Below are 17,141 nucleotides of genomic sequence, written 5' to 3'. Positions count from 1 at the left end.
TTACGTGTATGACTGTTATTACCTCGCCATGTCGGGGGTGTGCATGCTGGGTATGTTCTTGTATAACCCACAGAACGCTGACATGGATTACAGGATCTTTAACATGCATATTGATCTTTTGCTTGCGTATACACACGAAAGTGGTTCAGGCACAAAGCGGGTTTCCACATATGTTGACTTGAGAGATGGGAAAAATCTCCATCCTTTGCCCACCAGGCGCCGTTATCAAGATTCTAACCTGGGACCCTCAGATTGAAAGTCCAGCGCTTTAACCATGATTAGATACATAAACCCTAGCTGTTCATCAGCACTGAAAAAGATCCACAACCTCTTTTTTTTTTTTTTTCCAAAGCTCAGAACTCCTTCCTGCTTTAGACTTGCAGGCTGGAAACTTCCAACACGTCTTCAATTTCTACATCACTACATCCACAAGGTACCTTCACATTCTTTTTTTTTTTTTTAATTCCAGCCAACAAGGTTTTACAAAATAATCTTGGTATCCTTTGCCTTGGGTTGAAGACCCTTTTTCTCCCTAAAGTGAGTGTCTTTTGGGATTTAAAGCACAGGACTGACCATTGCTACACATGGACCACTGGCCCAATGCTAACATGCCTGACTTGGAAGCAAGTCCCACATATATGGGACCACCAGAGATGCCAACCCCTGTCAAGTGTTTGCAGGAACAATCAGGAAATTTGGAAGGAGCATTTTGAATTTGGTAGGAACACTCGTCTCCGAGCCACATCAGCAAACATATATTTTAGTTTAATCCACCGAGCACAGATGCTGTTTGACGGAGGTGCAACTGGAATCTGCCACATTCTCTCTTGTTCCGGCAAATGATTAAGCTGATTGGTCCACCCAATGCTGTTTCAATGTAAACACGCACGTGATTGGCCCTGGCCTCATTATTAATAGGTCTAGAGCATCTGGGTAATGTTACGACAGGGAAGCATATGACCATGCTATGTAGTCGAACAATTTTGATGTTGGTGTAACATCAGAACACATTGCGGTCGAGTGTAACGAAATACGGTGAAATGGTAACGGTTGGCATCTCTGGACCACTCGACCTTGAGTGGTGGTCTGGCTGCAGCATGGACTTTGTGCATATAAAAGAACCCACAGCAACAAAAGGCCTGACCCAGGAAAAAAAATTCTGTTGACCAAATCCACAGTGATAGTAGAACAAGTACGCTTGCAGACATGCAAAACGATACAAACAGTTATATGGGTGGTCCTTCATTGTGGTGACACGCTGTCCCTAGGGAGAGCAGCCATAATTTCACACAAAGAAATCTGTTGTGACCAAAAGTAATACAGTAAAATACAATAAAAAGTACAGGCATTGTCCTATGAAACAGGAATGAATCGACTGTTACTGCAAAAAAAAAGTGTCCATCTATAGGAAAACACACAGACCGAAATGCGTGAGGGTGGGCCGTGAGAGAGCAGCTGGAAAAAAAAAAAAAAAAAGAAAGTGCACTCATTCCCCCAGTCCCTCTTCATAATTCTCACGACCAAGCACACACCCACCATGGCCTGGGGTTTGGTTGTTATTTTTTCACCATTGTTGAATAAAATGGCCAGAAAAAAAAAAGACGACGAAATTGCTGCCATGTAAAATGGTTATTTTTCAACCAAAAATAAAACAAACAAAAACCACTGAGACATGCAAAATGCCTGGCAAGGGTTACGAAGAAACCAAAATATATTCCGTGATTTGGGGCCATCAAATATCCCCATCAAAGTCAGCCCTATTTTTCAGCCCACGAAAACCTGCACATTGCATGACGGGGGGAGGAAGGAACCGACGCATATATCTCCATGATCTGTGGCACAAATATCCAGTCAAAGTTCAGTTTGTCTGCCTGCACTATGCAGTCCATCTGGTGCGTCGTCTTCTTCTTCTGCGTTCACTCGTATGTACATGAGTGGGCTTTTACGTGTATGACCGTTTTTACCCCGCCATGTAGGCAGCCATACTCCATTTTCGGGGGTGTGCATGCTGGGTATGTTCTTGTTTCCATAACCCACCGAACGCTGACAAGGATTACAGGATCTTTAACGTGCGTATTTGATCTTCTGCTTGCATATACACACGAAGGGGGTTCAGGCACTAGCAGGTCTGCATATATGTTGACCTGGGAGATCGGAAAAATCTCCACCCTTTACCCACCAGGCGCCGTTACCATGATTCGAACCCGGGACCCTCAGATTGACAGTCCAACGCTTTAACCACTCGGCTATTGCGCCCGTCGGTGCGTCTTCATTTTCCTTGAGCAAAATGCGAGGCCTGGTGAGGAATAAGACGATGCAAAGATATTCCCAATCATCAGTATACTATATACAATATATGTATAGAAATGTGAAGAAAAAAAACAACAACAAAATGTTGGTATACTGTTACAACTCCTGTGTCAAATTACAAAATGTTTTACAAAAGGACTATAAATATGTTTATGAAGAAAAAAAACAACAACAAATGACCAGCAAACAAAAAAAATAAAATAAAATAAAATAAAAGTTAAATGGAAGGGATGAAGGACCTAAACCTTCAATTTAAAAGACAGTGACTAGGGACCATTTGAATTTTGTCGGAGACAGCCACTTGTCATGCTGATTTGAGATGCAGGTTACAAATCATATATATACAGAGAGAGAGAGAGAGAGTATAACTTCTCCATCGGGGAAAAAAGACGATACAGCAGTTGTTATTTTTAACCTTTTGAGAAATAATGGCATTCAAATATTCCAATATCTCCCCCCCCCCCCCAATCAAGTATAATCCTTGGGTCTACAAAAAGCATTATTTCTTATGATTTTGAAACAGCACTTTCACAGGATTGGTTGGCTGGGGGGGAGGGATGAAAACTGGGACAAAAATGGAAAGACTTCAGCCCAAAATCAAAATCACTGAAAAAAAAAAAGCACAATGCCATTCCCTTTCAGTTAAATAATTTGCTTCATACCCCTGGAAGTTTGTGATGATGACTTTATAAAAAAAAAATTTTTTTAAAAGAAAAAGTCAATTGTCAGTATGTTTAAAAAACAAAACAACTGATGACAGCTTGTATATATTTTCTTGTGAGTCAAAGCACGTACAATGCACAGTCCACACACAAACTATGCAACCATCCATCAGCAGCTAAAGTCTTTTTCAGCATCCTAACTGTATACACTTCCTGATGCCCTAAACATGATAACTGACAACATGCAGTTTTCACTTTCAGTTTCTCAAAGAGGCATCGCTGCGTTCGGATAAATCCATATACTCTACATCACATCTGCTGGGCAGATGCCCGACCAGCAGCGTAACCCATCTCACTTAGTCAGGCCTTTAGTGCATTGCATATATATTTGTGTCCCTATCAGAGTGGATTTCTTCTATGCAAATTTGCCACAGGGCAACACTCTTGTTGCCATGGGTTCTTATTCAGTACGCCAAGTGCACCCTGCACACGGGACCTTGGTTTATAGTTCTCATCCGAACAACTAGATGCTCAGTTCGATTTCCTGTTTCACACCAGCAGAGTTGATCATCCACATAACTGATGCTGCCATTTCTAACAATCAGTGTTGATCATCCACATAACTGATGCTGCCATTTCTAACAATCAGTGTTGATCATCCACATAACTGATGCAGCCGTTTCTAACAATCAGTGTTGATCATCCACATAACTGATGCTGCCATTTCTAACAATCAGTGTTGATCATCCACATAACTGATGCTGCCATTTCTAACAATCAGTGTTGATCATCCACATAATTGATGCAGCCGTTTCACACCAGCAGAGCTGATTATACATATAAATGATGCTGCCATTTCTAACAATCAGTGTTGATCATCCACATAATTGATGCAGCCGTTTCACACCAGCAGAGCTGATTATACATATAACTGATGCAGCCGTTTCACACCAGCAGAGCTGATTATACATATAACTGATGCAGCTGTTTCACACCAGCAGAGCTGATTATACATAGAAATGATGCTGCCTTTCTCACCAGAGTTGGTAATCCACATCACTGATGGTGCCATTTCTTACCAGCACAGCTGATTATCCACATAACTGATGCTGCCGTTTCTCACAATCCGAGCTGATCATCCACATAACTGATGCTGCTGTTTCTCAGCCAGACACGCCGGTCGCTTGCTTTTGTTGTGATGTCAGAACGTGGCACGCACCACCTACAAGTAGGGCATCCTTATGCCAGCCAACGACAGACTGACAACAGCAGCACACAACAACCAACCCCTTTCATCCTTCTTCCATCAGCGCAGGACAGTAATGCACTGGCTATCCTTCTTCCATCAGCGCAGGACAGTAATGCACTGGCTATCCTTCTTCCATCAGCGCAGGACAGTAATGCACTGGCTTCATGATGAGCGAAACCAAGCAATGCGTCAGTAACAACATTTACACTATAAAACTGCGGAAACCTGGCTGAGACCTGGGAACTTTGCACGCCTGTCAACCAACAAGGCACCGCACAAATGTTAGCATCATTATTATCAATAATAATGCTTAAAAATCTTTAAACAGATACTTTTATGGACATGATTAAAAATCTTTTTTTTTTTCTTTTTTTTTTTAAAGTGAGTATTCACTGAGTGGTTGTTATAAATCATCCAATTCCTGATTTAATTATCCTGTGAACTTCATCGTGGCTAATGATAAGCCAGCCTGTAACATGGATACAGTATAATCATAAGTTGTTTTTTTTTGGGGGGAGGGCTAATTCCCAATCATCAGTAAATATGTGATAAGTTTGGGTTTTTTGGTGTTTTTAAGGCTAATTCCCAATCAACAGTAATTAAAAGTTACATATTTTGAGACAAAACATCTGTGCATGTGGCGCATTTGCTTTGCACAGATTTTTTGAAAGGTACCTCCTACTGTTTACACTCTTTTTTTTTTATCAATTTTTCTAAAAAAAGGTTTTCATAAAGAAAAACAACTGTCTACATCGCGTGTGTCTAAGGCAGTGCTTTTACTCCCAACGTCAGTAATGTTTAAGACATTTCTAAATCACCAAACGCTTTTAAACAGACAAATAAAACCAAAAAAAATTATATGAGTCTCAAGAAATATGCTCAAATTCATGTAATTATTCCACCGATATGAATAATGTCCAAACATTCGTTTGTTTGGAAATAGCACAATTTCATGGGCTGCGTTGTACAGAGAGAGAATGAAGACTGTGCAGAGTATGATCAAAATGGGGAAGAAAATGCCACTGATGTACACTGGCCATGTTTGAATCTTGACAACCTTGGGGATTTTATTCTGTCTTGCTAGATCAACCTGGTTCATGCTCTGACCTCAACAACAGAGATCTGTGGGTGAGAGATGAGATGAGATGATTGAGATCGAGATGATTTATTCACTCAAGGCCATAGCCCCGTATGAATGAAGGGCGATAATACAGTATGCCTATGTCACCATACTATCGGTAAACATTCACCATTTTCACAATTAGTTAAAGAAATTATGATCTGTGAGTGAGTAAGTAAGAGTGTGTGTGAGATTATTATTATTATCATTTCAAAACATCTTAAATATGTCATCAATCTAATGTGAGCCTCCACCACACACACAAAAACGTCCAACTTTTGGTAATTTTTCATCATGTACATTGTATGAATAATCCATCTAATAATCATTTCCAATAAAAATTTAAAGAATTAAATCTAAGAACAAACAGACAATTCCTGGAAATACTTTTGATGCTCTTTCCAACAGTGAAGACAGAATTCAAGACACATCCAGAACCACACTACCTCAAAGCCTGTAAACTTTTGATAAAACTTGGTTTAAACATTTATACCAGAGAAACTTTAAACTGGATATGTTTTAATGGTCTCTGTTTCTTCCACCAATGTTTTATTCAGAATCTGGTTTTGTCACAAGAGATAATGCTTTGGAAAGTGACTGCAGAATCAGAATCTTTACGCCCAATGAGCTTGTTTCAAGGCAACTTCAGATTCATTTTGTGGTGTAGTGTCATACATTATGAACAGAAATGTACTTTTGTTTTAGAGGGAGGGGCGTGGGTCACTTTCTGAGAAAATATTAACATCCTCTCTCCGTGACGGGCCACACACTGTTCAAATGACATACTCTCCTGATCATGCTGCATGGATCGGATCTGGAGCTAAAATAATAATAATAATCATCATCATTGTATGATAATAAATAAAGACACCAATCTAACAGGAACAAAGTAACACACCAGCCCTTTAGTTCATGCATACCATGCACTTCAAACACAGCAATATCATTCATAGCAGTGATTTTGATGATAAGATATAAACATTACAGAATTCTAATGACTTTTTTTTTTTTCTGGGGTCATCACACAACACACAGTAAATCCTACACTGGCCATGTTCCATGTTTGAGGATCTTGCCATTTTAGGGAATGCACCCCCACCCTCCTGCCCTCATCTACCCCCCCCAACCCCCACCCCGGCCCTCCCCCTCCCCCTAACTCACTCCACAGGACTGGTGTTCCTGTCAGCAGTGGGAGGAGGGCAGGTTTGATATATCACAAGTGACAAAACTGAAAACACTGGCCGGGGATGTTGCACTATGGGACAAACAGTTCTAAACTGTAAGAATAACGAGGCTACGAGAGCAAAGGATTAACTCTCTCCGGACGAAGGAATGCTCACGCATTCCTACACAAAACGTATTCGGATTCGGACGAAGGAATGGAATAGCATTCTCCGAAAGTAAAATTCCATCATGCGCTGTACACGTGATTTTGTGATTAGCCAAGCAGAGTGCGCTATTCTGGGTCACTCCACAATCGAACAGTATGATTGGTCAGCCTGGGATGTGTGGCCTGTCTCGCACACACGCTGACAAAGTCACTGACCGGTCGTCTGCTCGCGTGCCAGCCTGTTAGCAAAGCGGGCTCTTCTCAGAATGTTGTGAAGTGAACAAGGCAGTGACGGCAACGTTTTTGGGTTGCCGAAGTACTTGAAATGCTACAAACTGAAGGGTCAGACATTGAAGAGGTGGATGATGACAAAGAAAAAAGCCAATTTAATGCAGAAAGCGAGCATGGGTATGGTGATTCGGGGTAAAAAATTGGCAGTATTTTCTACATATGGCAAAACTGTAAAAATAAGATGAGAAATTTGATTTTTTTTTATATGTAATAGCTCAACACGTAATAAACCAGTTCTGAAAGTTTCATTTTCTTACACAGTATTTTGTATTTTTTGTAATTTTTTTCCAAACCCTTACAAATGGGCCGTCTGTGGGGAAAAGCAAGGGAGAAAACTTGTCGTCCCAAGTGAGTTAACAAACAATAACGAGTGGTAACTCTCTCCATGCGCAAGCTACACAACTTTCAAGTCAACGCTGCTTATGCTACCGATTCAGCTAGCACACAGGTAAACAAACGATACACTGGAGTGAAACCAGTCTTGAATAAAAGCTAATTTGTGTTTGCACATTTCTTCTGTCATTGCTGCTGTGTGCACATGTCAAATGACTGCTATATGGACAGGCCCGGCGCTTCCTTTTCTGAAGAAGTGTCAGGGTTTGTTCCAATGTATCTTTCGTTTACCTGTGTGTTTGTTCCAATGTATCTCTAGTTTACCTGTGTGCTAGCTGAACCTGTAGCATAAGCAGCATTAAGTAGAAGTTGTGTTCCTTGTTCTTGGAAAGAGGAACCACTCTATTGTTTGCTCTAACGTGTGTTGTGTGTGGTCTATGTGTTGTCTGTGTGTGTGTGTGTGTGTGCACGTGAGTGTGTGCATGCATGCATCCATGCATTACATGCAAAGGCTTAACAGTAACTAGTGTAAGTGCATACATTTACCAACATACACTTTTTCCAGGGAAAAGTCTTTATATCATAATTCATATCAAGCATAAGACATCTTTTCATTTTTGTTCATCTTTTTTTTTTTCTGAACGAGGCATAAGATGTCAAATAAAACTATAAAAAGAGACTGGCAAACATGACCCCACGCACAACACACCTTTCGAAATGCCAACTGTCTCGCCAGTGCATTAAAACCCCTAGGGGGCAGATCTCACAGGGGAGGAGGTGGCTGTGGGGAAGGGAATACCACACCAGCCAGTGAGCTGTCCACAAAATGCTGTACATCCCTTCACCCAAAAAACGCCACCGTTAAAACAGTCCCAAGGATAGAAAAAAGACGATGGAGGAAAAAAAAAAAAAAGTCAGACAAAATCATAGCCGCCTATTCTACGAGCAAGCCACAGATCCTTGGGCATGATGGTGACACGCTTGGCGTGGACAGCGCACAGGTTCGAGTCCTCAAACATCCGCACCAAAAAAGCCTCTGCCGCCTGTGTTGGACACAAGTTTTCACACACTGTCAGGTCATTGGACAGCTAACAACACAATTACAACACATTGTCAGGTCACTGGACAGCTAACAACACAATTAAAACACATTGTCAGGTCACTGGACAGCTAACAACACAATTAAAACACACTGTCAGGTCATTGGACAGCTAACAACACGATTAAAACACATTGTCAGGTCATTGGACAGCTAACAACACGATTAAAACACATTGTCAGGTCATTGGACAGCTAACAACACGATTAAAACACATTGTCAGGTCACTGGACAGCTAACAACACACCTAACACATTGTCAGGTCACTGGACAGCTAACAACACACCTAACACATTGTCAGGTCATTGGACAGCTAACAACACACCTAACACATTGTCAGGTCATTGGACAGCTAACAACACGATTAAAACACATTGTCAGGTCACTGGACAGCTAACAACACGATTAAAACACATTGTCAGGTCACTGGACAGCTAACAACACACCTAACACATTGTCAGGTCACTGGACAGCTAACAACACGATTAAAACACATTGTCAGGTCACTGGACAGCTAACAACACACCTAACACATTGTCAGGTCACTGGACAGCTAACAACACGATTAAAACACATTGTCAGGTCATTGGACAACTAACAACACACCTAACACATTGTCAGGTCACTGGACAGCTAACAACACGATTAAAACACATTGTCAGGTCACTGGACAGCTAACAACACGATTAAAACACATTGTCAGGTCACTGGACAGCTAACAACACACCTAACACATTGTCAGGTCACTGGACAGCTAACAACACAATTAAAACACATTGTCAGGCCACTGGACAGCTAACAACACGATTAAAACACATTGTCAGGTCACTGGACAGCTAACAACACACCTAACACATTGTCAGGTCACTGGACAGCTAACAACACACCTAACACATTGTCAGGTCATTGGACAGCTAACAACACACCTAACACATTGTCAGGTCACTGGACAGCTAACAACACACCTAACACATTGACAGGTCACTGGACAACTAACAACACACCTAACACATTGTCAGGTCACTGGACAGCTAACAACACACCTAACACATTGTCAGGTCATTGGACAGCTAACAACACACCTAACACATTGTCAGGTCATTGGACAGCTAACAACACACCTAACACATTGTCAGGTCACTGGACAGCTAACAACACACCTAACACATTGTCAGGTCACTGGACAGCTAACAACACACCTAACACATTGTCAGGTCATTGGACAGCTAAGAACACAATTAAAACACATTGTCAGGTCACTGGACAGCTAACAACACACCTAACACATTGTCAGGTCACTGGACAGCTAACAACACAATTAAAACACATTGTCAGGTCACTGGACAGCTAACAACACAATTACAACACATTGTCAGGTCATTGGACAGCTAACAACACAATTAAAACACATTGTCAGGTCACTGGACAGCTAACAACACACCTAACACATTGTCAGGTCACTGGACAGCTAACAACACGATTAAAACACATTGTCATGTCACTGGACAGCTAACAACACACCTAACACATTGTCAGGTCATTGGACAGCTAACAACACGATTAAAACACATTGTCATGTCACTGGACAGCTAACAACACGATTAAAACACATTGTCAGGTCATTGGACAGCTAACAACACGATTAAAACACATTGTCATGTCACTGGACAGCTAACAACACAAAACACATTGTCAGGTCATTGGACAGCTAACAACACGATTAAAACACATTGTCATGTCGTTGGAAAGCTAACAACACAATTAAAACACATTGTCAGGTGACTGGACAGTTAACAACACAATTAAAACACATTGACAGGTCACTGGACAGCTAACAACACACCTAACACATTGTCAGGTCACTGGACAGCTAACAACACGATTAAAACACATTGTCATGTCGTTGGAAAGCTAACAACACAATTAAAACACATTGTCAGGTGACTGGACAGTTAACAACACAATTAAAACACATTGACAGGTCACTGGACAGCTAACAACACACCTAACACATTGTCAGGTCACTGGACAGCTAACAACACACCTAACACATTGTCAGGTCATTGGACAGCTAACAACACACCTAACATACTGTCAGGTCACTGGACAGCTAACAACACGATTAAAACACATTGTCATGTCGTTGGAAAGCTAACAACACGATTAAAACACATTGTCAGGTCACTGGACAGCTAATAACACGATTAAAACACATTGTCATGTCGTTGGAAAGCTAACAACACAATTAAAACACATTGTCATGTCACTGGACAGCTAACAACACAAAACACATTGTCAGGTCATTGGACAGCTAACAACACGATTAAAACACATTGTCAGGTCATTGGACAGCTAACAACACAATTAAAACACACTGTCATGTCATTGGACAGCTAACAACACGATTAAAACACATTGTCAGGTCACTGGACAGCTAACAACACAATTAAAACACATTGTCATGTTGTTGGACAGCTAACAACACGATTAAAACACATTGTCAGGTCACTGGACAGCTAACAACACACCTAACACATTGTCAGGTCATTGGACAGCTAACAACACGATTAAAACACATTGTCATGTTGTTGGACAGCTAACAACACGATTAAAACACATTGTCATGTTGTTGGACAGCTAACAACACGATTAAAACACATTGTCAGGTCATTGGACAGCTAACAACACAATTAAAACACATTGTCATGTCATTGGACAGCTAACAACACGATTAAAACACATTGTCAGGTCACTGGACAGCTAACAACACGATTAAAACACATTGTCAGGTCACTGGACAGCTAACAACACACCTAACACATTGTCAGGTCACTGGACAGCTAACAACACACCTAACACATTGTCAGGTCATTGGACAGCTAACAACACGATTAAAACACATTGTCATGTCGTTGGACAGCTAACAACACGATTAAAACACATTGTCAGGTCACTGGACAGCAAACAACACGATTAAAACACATTGTCAGGTTAATGGGCAATACACAACACCGAACACATTGTCAGGTCATTGGACATCAGTAACTGTAATAACATGATCCCCTCATGCCAACTGAAGCCTATGACTGTCAACTGTCTGGTCAACTATAGTCACCTATGGCAGAGAAAGAGCTGAAAAGCTCATTTGACTGAATTTGTGATTTTCATCATCTTCACCACCACCGGCTTGCACCAGTGCAAGAAGAATGAAGGTGAAGGCTATAGTTCACATACTTGTCTTCTATGTATATATCTTGTTGGGTGTCAAAAAAAAAAAAGTAAATAAATAAAATAAATAAATAAATAAAATAAACAACTTCTGCAGTGAAAATAAAGAAAATCAATTATTACATGATGTTCCATTCAACATATATCACAAACAGTTAACTGAGCTTCAACCTACAAAAGCAATAGCCGAATGGTTAAAGCGCTGGACTTTCAATCTGAGGGTCCCGGGTTCGAATCACGGTGACAGCGCCTGGTGGGTAAAGTGTGGAGATTTTTACGATCTCCCAGGTCAACATAATATGCAGACCTGCTAGTGCCTGAACCCCCTTCGTGTGTATGCGCATGCAGAAGATCAAATACGCACGTTAAAGATCCTGTAATCCATGTCAGCGTTCGGTGGGTCATGGAAACAAGAATATACCCAGCATGCACACCCTCGAAAACAGAGTATGGCTGCCTACATGGCGGGGTAAATAAAAAAAAAAAACAAACGGTCATACACGTAAAATGTTACATGTCTGTCTGAGTGTGTATGTGTGTGCGTCTAAAATCTGATTGAATGACACAGGAAACGAATGATGAGCGCCCAGTGGCAGCCGTCAGTCGGCTCTACCCAGGTAGGCAGCCTGTGGTGCAAATGTCCCCGTGTATGTAAAGCGCTTAGAGCTTGGTCTCTGACCGAGGATAGGCGCTATAGAAGTATCCACATCAATCAATCAATCAAAAGCACCTGTTACATAACCCGCTGTTAATTCCAGCGATAAGATTTGATATAAAACAAAAATCTACAAGTGTGAACACAAACCTGTCGCGACTGTCAATGTTTGACAGCCATTCTGATTCTGTTTCCATAGCAAGAAATCATACTAATGGCTCAAATATAATGCTACAATTGTATATTCCAAATTCAAGACCAGCCAAAGTAAACAAATAACGAAATGTACATTCAGAAAGTTTTCTTCATTCTAAAAGAATTCAAGTTCAGCCCAAGACTACTGCTCGCGAAAAGCTGAACACGGCACAGAAACAGAGTATATATAAATCTATAAAAACAAGAGAGGCAAGGCCTTCAAGACTCACTTGTGATAAATCAAGTCCCCTAGCATTAATTACAGAATAATTTCCCTTTTTTACTATATGCACCCAAAACGTTTGCAAAATAAATCAAAATTCCATGCTTAGCAAAAGAAGTTCCTGTTTGAACAAAAAATGATAATAATGACTCCTCTTGTTGCTGTGTCAGAATAAGAGGTCAAAGTGCCAAGTTTAGAGAATACAAAAAATATAAATATAACAGTAAATGCAGTTTGCATATAATTAGGCTACTTTTTTTTTGTTTTTTTTTGTGCCCATCCCAGAGGTGCAATATTGTTTTAAACAAGATGACTGGAAAGAACTGAATTTTTCCTATTTTTATGCCAAATTTGGTGTCAACTGACAAAGTATTTGCAGAGAAAATGTCAATGTTAAAGTTTACCACAGACACACAGACACACGGACACACACACACACACACACAGACAACCGAACACCGGGTTAAAACATAGACTCACCTTGTTTACACAAGTGAGTCAATTAAAAGAGGTAAAAAGATAAGCGTTTACTTCACACAAAGATAAAACTCTTTACCTCTTGTAAGGCCATGATAGCTGTGGCTTGCCAACGAAGTTCTGCCATTCTGGGGAACAGGCTGACAGCAATCTCTCGCACCTGTCCACCCACACACGTACACCACAGTTAGGAATGACGCTAAACTTTACCTGTCTACCCACACAGAGTGGGGTGATGGCCTAGAGGTAACGCGTCCGCCTAGGAAGCGAGACAATCTGAGCGCACTGGTTTGAATCATGGCTCAGCCGCCGATATCTTCTCCCCCTCCACTAGACCTTGAGTGGTGGTCTGGACGCTAGTCATTCGGATGAGACGATAAACCGAGGTCCCGTGTGCAGCATGCACTTAGCGCACGTAAAAGAACCCATGGCAACAAAAGGGTTGTTCCTGGCAAAATTCTGTAGAAAAATCCACTTCGATAGGAAAAACAAATAAAACTACACACAGAAAAAAATACAAAAAATTAGTGGCGCTGTAGTGTAGCGACGCGCTCTCCCTGGGGAGAGCAGCCCGAATTTCACACAGAGAAATCTCTTGTGATAAAAAGAAATACAAATACAGATACAAATACACACGTACACCACAGTTAGGAATGACGCTAAACTTTACCTGTCTACCCACACACGTACACCACAGTTATGAATGACACTAAACTTTACCTGTCTACCCACACACATACACCCCAGTTAGGAATGACGCTAAACTTTACCTTTCTACCCACACACGTACACCACAGTTAGGAATGACGCTAAACTTTACCTGTCTACCCACACACGTACACCACAGTTAGGAATGACGCTAAACTTTACCTGTCCACCCACACACGTACACCACAGTTAGGAATGACGCTAAACTTTACCTGTCCACCCACACACATACACCACAGTTAGGAGTGACGCTAAACTTTACCTGTCTACCCACACACGTACACCTCAGTTATGTATGACGCTAAACTTTACCTGTCCACCCACACACGTACACCACAGTTAGGAATGACGCTAAACTTTACCTGTCCACCCACACACGTACACCACAGTTAGGAATGACGCTAAACTTTACCTGTCTACCCACACACGTACACCGCAGTTAGGAATGATGCTAAACTTTACCTGTCTACCCACACACATACACCACAGTTAGGAATGACGCTAAACTTTACCTGTCTACCCACACACGTACACCGCAGTTAGGAATGACGCTAAACTTTACCTTTCTACCCACACATGTACTACAAAACAGCACAATTATGAATGTCGCTAAACTGAACATGTCTGCCAACACGCAACAAAACACCACAGTTATGAATGACGCTAAACTTAACCTGTGACCACACACCCACTTCAAAACATCAGTTATGAATGACGCTAAACTTGACCTGTCCACCCACACACGTACAACAAAACACCACAGTTATGAATGACGCTAAACTTGACCTGTCCACCCACACACGTACAACAAAACACCACAGTTATGAATGATGCTAAACTTGACCGGTCCACCCACACACGTACAACAAAACACCACAGATATGACTGACACTAAAACTTTACCAACACACAAATTTTACAACCAGTAATTACAAACAAAGTTCTCCAAAGATAACTTTTTCACTTTAAAAGATAACAAAACAGTAAGATAAGAAAGTGATGGAAGTAAAATTTCGCAATGATACATAAGTTGCTGCAAACACACATGTATGTAAAAAAACAAAAAAAAAAGCACAAACAGATTATATATATATATATATATATATATATATATATATACACATACACTCACACACACATATATATACACACAAAAGCCCAAACACACACACATGTATACCCATATGTACACACACACACACACACACACACACACACACACACACACACACACACACACACAGCACAGCACAAACGTACCACCCTGGAGAATGGCAACTTTCTCAGCAGCAGGTTGTGAGTCCCTTGGAATTTTCGAATCTCCATCAGAGCTTTGGTGCCCGGGCGGTAGCGCCGCTTTCTCTGGCCCTCTCCCCTGGATGTGTTGCGCTTGTCTCGGGAAGAGCCTGACCGTCCCACCCCTACACGCCCTGACCATGAGTCAGCAACACACCAATTACTGACCGACTGATATGGATACTTATGTAGCGTCTATCCTCAGTTGGGGACAGCTCTAAGCGTTTCACAAACACAGAGTCGTTTGCACAACAGGCTGCCTAACTGGGTAGAGTCGACTGATATGGATACTAACATAGCTCACCTATCCTCGGCCGGAGACCAAGCTCTAAGCGCTTTACAAACACGGAGTCATTTGCACAACAGGCTGCCTACCTCGGTAGAGCTGACTGACAGCTGCTACTGGGCACTCATCATTTGTTTCCTGTGTCATTCAATCAGGTTTAAGTCACCCACACAAACAGTGAAACACACACATACAGACATGAAAATGACATTTTACATGTATGACTGTTTTTTTTAATTATTTTTACCTCGCCATATAGGCACCCATACTCCGTTTTCAGGGGTGTTCATTCTGGGTATGTTCTTGTTTCCATAACCCACCGAATGCTGACATGGATTACAGTATCTTTAACATGCGTATTTGATCTTCTGAGTGTATATATAATATACAGATACACATGAAGAGAGTTCAGGCACTTGCAGGTCTGCACATGTTGACCTGGGAGATCAGAAAAATCTCCAGCCTTTACCCACCAAGCGCTGTTACTGAGATTCAAACCCAGAACCCTCAGATTGAAAGTCCAATGCTTTAACCACTCGGCTATTGCACCCATCAAATTAGCATTTCAGTTACTTTTCATTTGACCACCCAACATATTACTTGTCATTTTGTTACTTTCCATATGAATACAGAACTCATTATTTGTCATTTTGTCACTTTTCATATGAATACAGAACTCATTATTTGTCATTTAGTAATTTTTCATTTGATTACAGAACATATTACTTGTAATTTACTATTTAGTTAGTTTTCATTTGACTATGGAACATATTACTTGTCATTTGGTTACTTTTCATTTGACCAGCCAGCATATTATTTGTTGTCATTAACTAGTTATTTTTCATTTGACTACAGAACATATTCCTTGTAATTTAGTTACTTTTCAAAATACTCTACAGAACATTATGATCATTACTTGTGATTTAGTTACCATTCATTTGACAACAGAACATATTACTACAATACTAGTCATTTCTTTTGTTCATAGTATGACTGATGACCCCTCCATTTTCTCTGTGTGTGCGTGTGTGTGACTGTGTATGTTTGTTTGTTTGTTTGTTTGTGTGTGTGTGTGTGTGTGTGTGTGTGTGTGTGTGTGTGACTGTATGTATGTGTGTGTGTGTGTGTTTTATCCTCCCTCCTCCGCATGTCCAATCCATCACCCATTCTCCATATCCATTGTATGGGTGTGTATGTGTGTGCACTGCTGAAGTGAATGAATGAGTACGTGAAGGGGTGAGGGTGGGTTGTTGCTGTGTGCGTTTCTACACAGCGCGCATGCTGCTGTCACTGTGATGGTGGTCTTGCACCCTCCCCAGTCACTCGAATTGTTCCAGTCTACTCTGTTGCTGTTCATTCAACACATACGAGTCTAGACTGAATCCTTCGGCATACCGTACATCTGTCAATGCAAGTTGTGCAGCATTGTATGCCTAACCGAAATAACTTTTGGCAGACATAACACTTACGCTGTCAATCGGTGAAAATCCTGTTCAGAGTTTGCCTAACTCCACCATCGAGTCAGTCAAACTAACGCTGTATGGTTACGAAAAAAAATTTTCGAAGCTGGTAAAATAACAATAGTGTCATGAAATAAGCTCGCATGCAATCGAACATACATACCTTGAGCCTGTCTTCGACCTGTGTTCGAAGGACGTACCATGCTGAATATGCTTCTG

The 17,141-nt window shown here is 41.1% G+C and overlaps 1 protein-coding gene across 1 annotated transcript; it reads right to left on the bottom strand.

The window, feature by feature from the left end:
• Positions 1 to 7,729: 7,729 nt before the first annotated feature.
• LOC143289463 (uncharacterized) lies at positions 7,730 to 17,141 on the bottom strand. The gene is made up of 4 exons (XM_076598435.1): positions 17,086 to 17,141; positions 15,141 to 15,310; positions 13,252 to 13,332; positions 7,730 to 8,338 (listed from the first exon to the last, which is right to left on the bottom strand). Exons 1-4 carry the CDS (start codon positions 17,123 to 17,125, stop codon positions 8,210 to 8,212), a joined length of 420 nt encoding a protein of 139 aa, XP_076454550.1. The 5' UTR covers positions 17,126 to 17,141; the 3' UTR covers positions 7,730 to 8,209.

This window comes from Babylonia areolata, chromosome 14, assembly GCF_041734735.1.
Source record: "Babylonia areolata isolate BAREFJ2019XMU chromosome 14, ASM4173473v1, whole genome shotgun sequence".
Classification (NCBI taxonomy): Eukaryota; Metazoa; Mollusca; class Gastropoda; order Neogastropoda; family Buccinidae; genus Babylonia; species Babylonia areolata.
The sequence above is the reverse complement of the archived record's forward strand: the minus strand, read 5'-3'. Positions and strand labels throughout refer to the sequence as shown.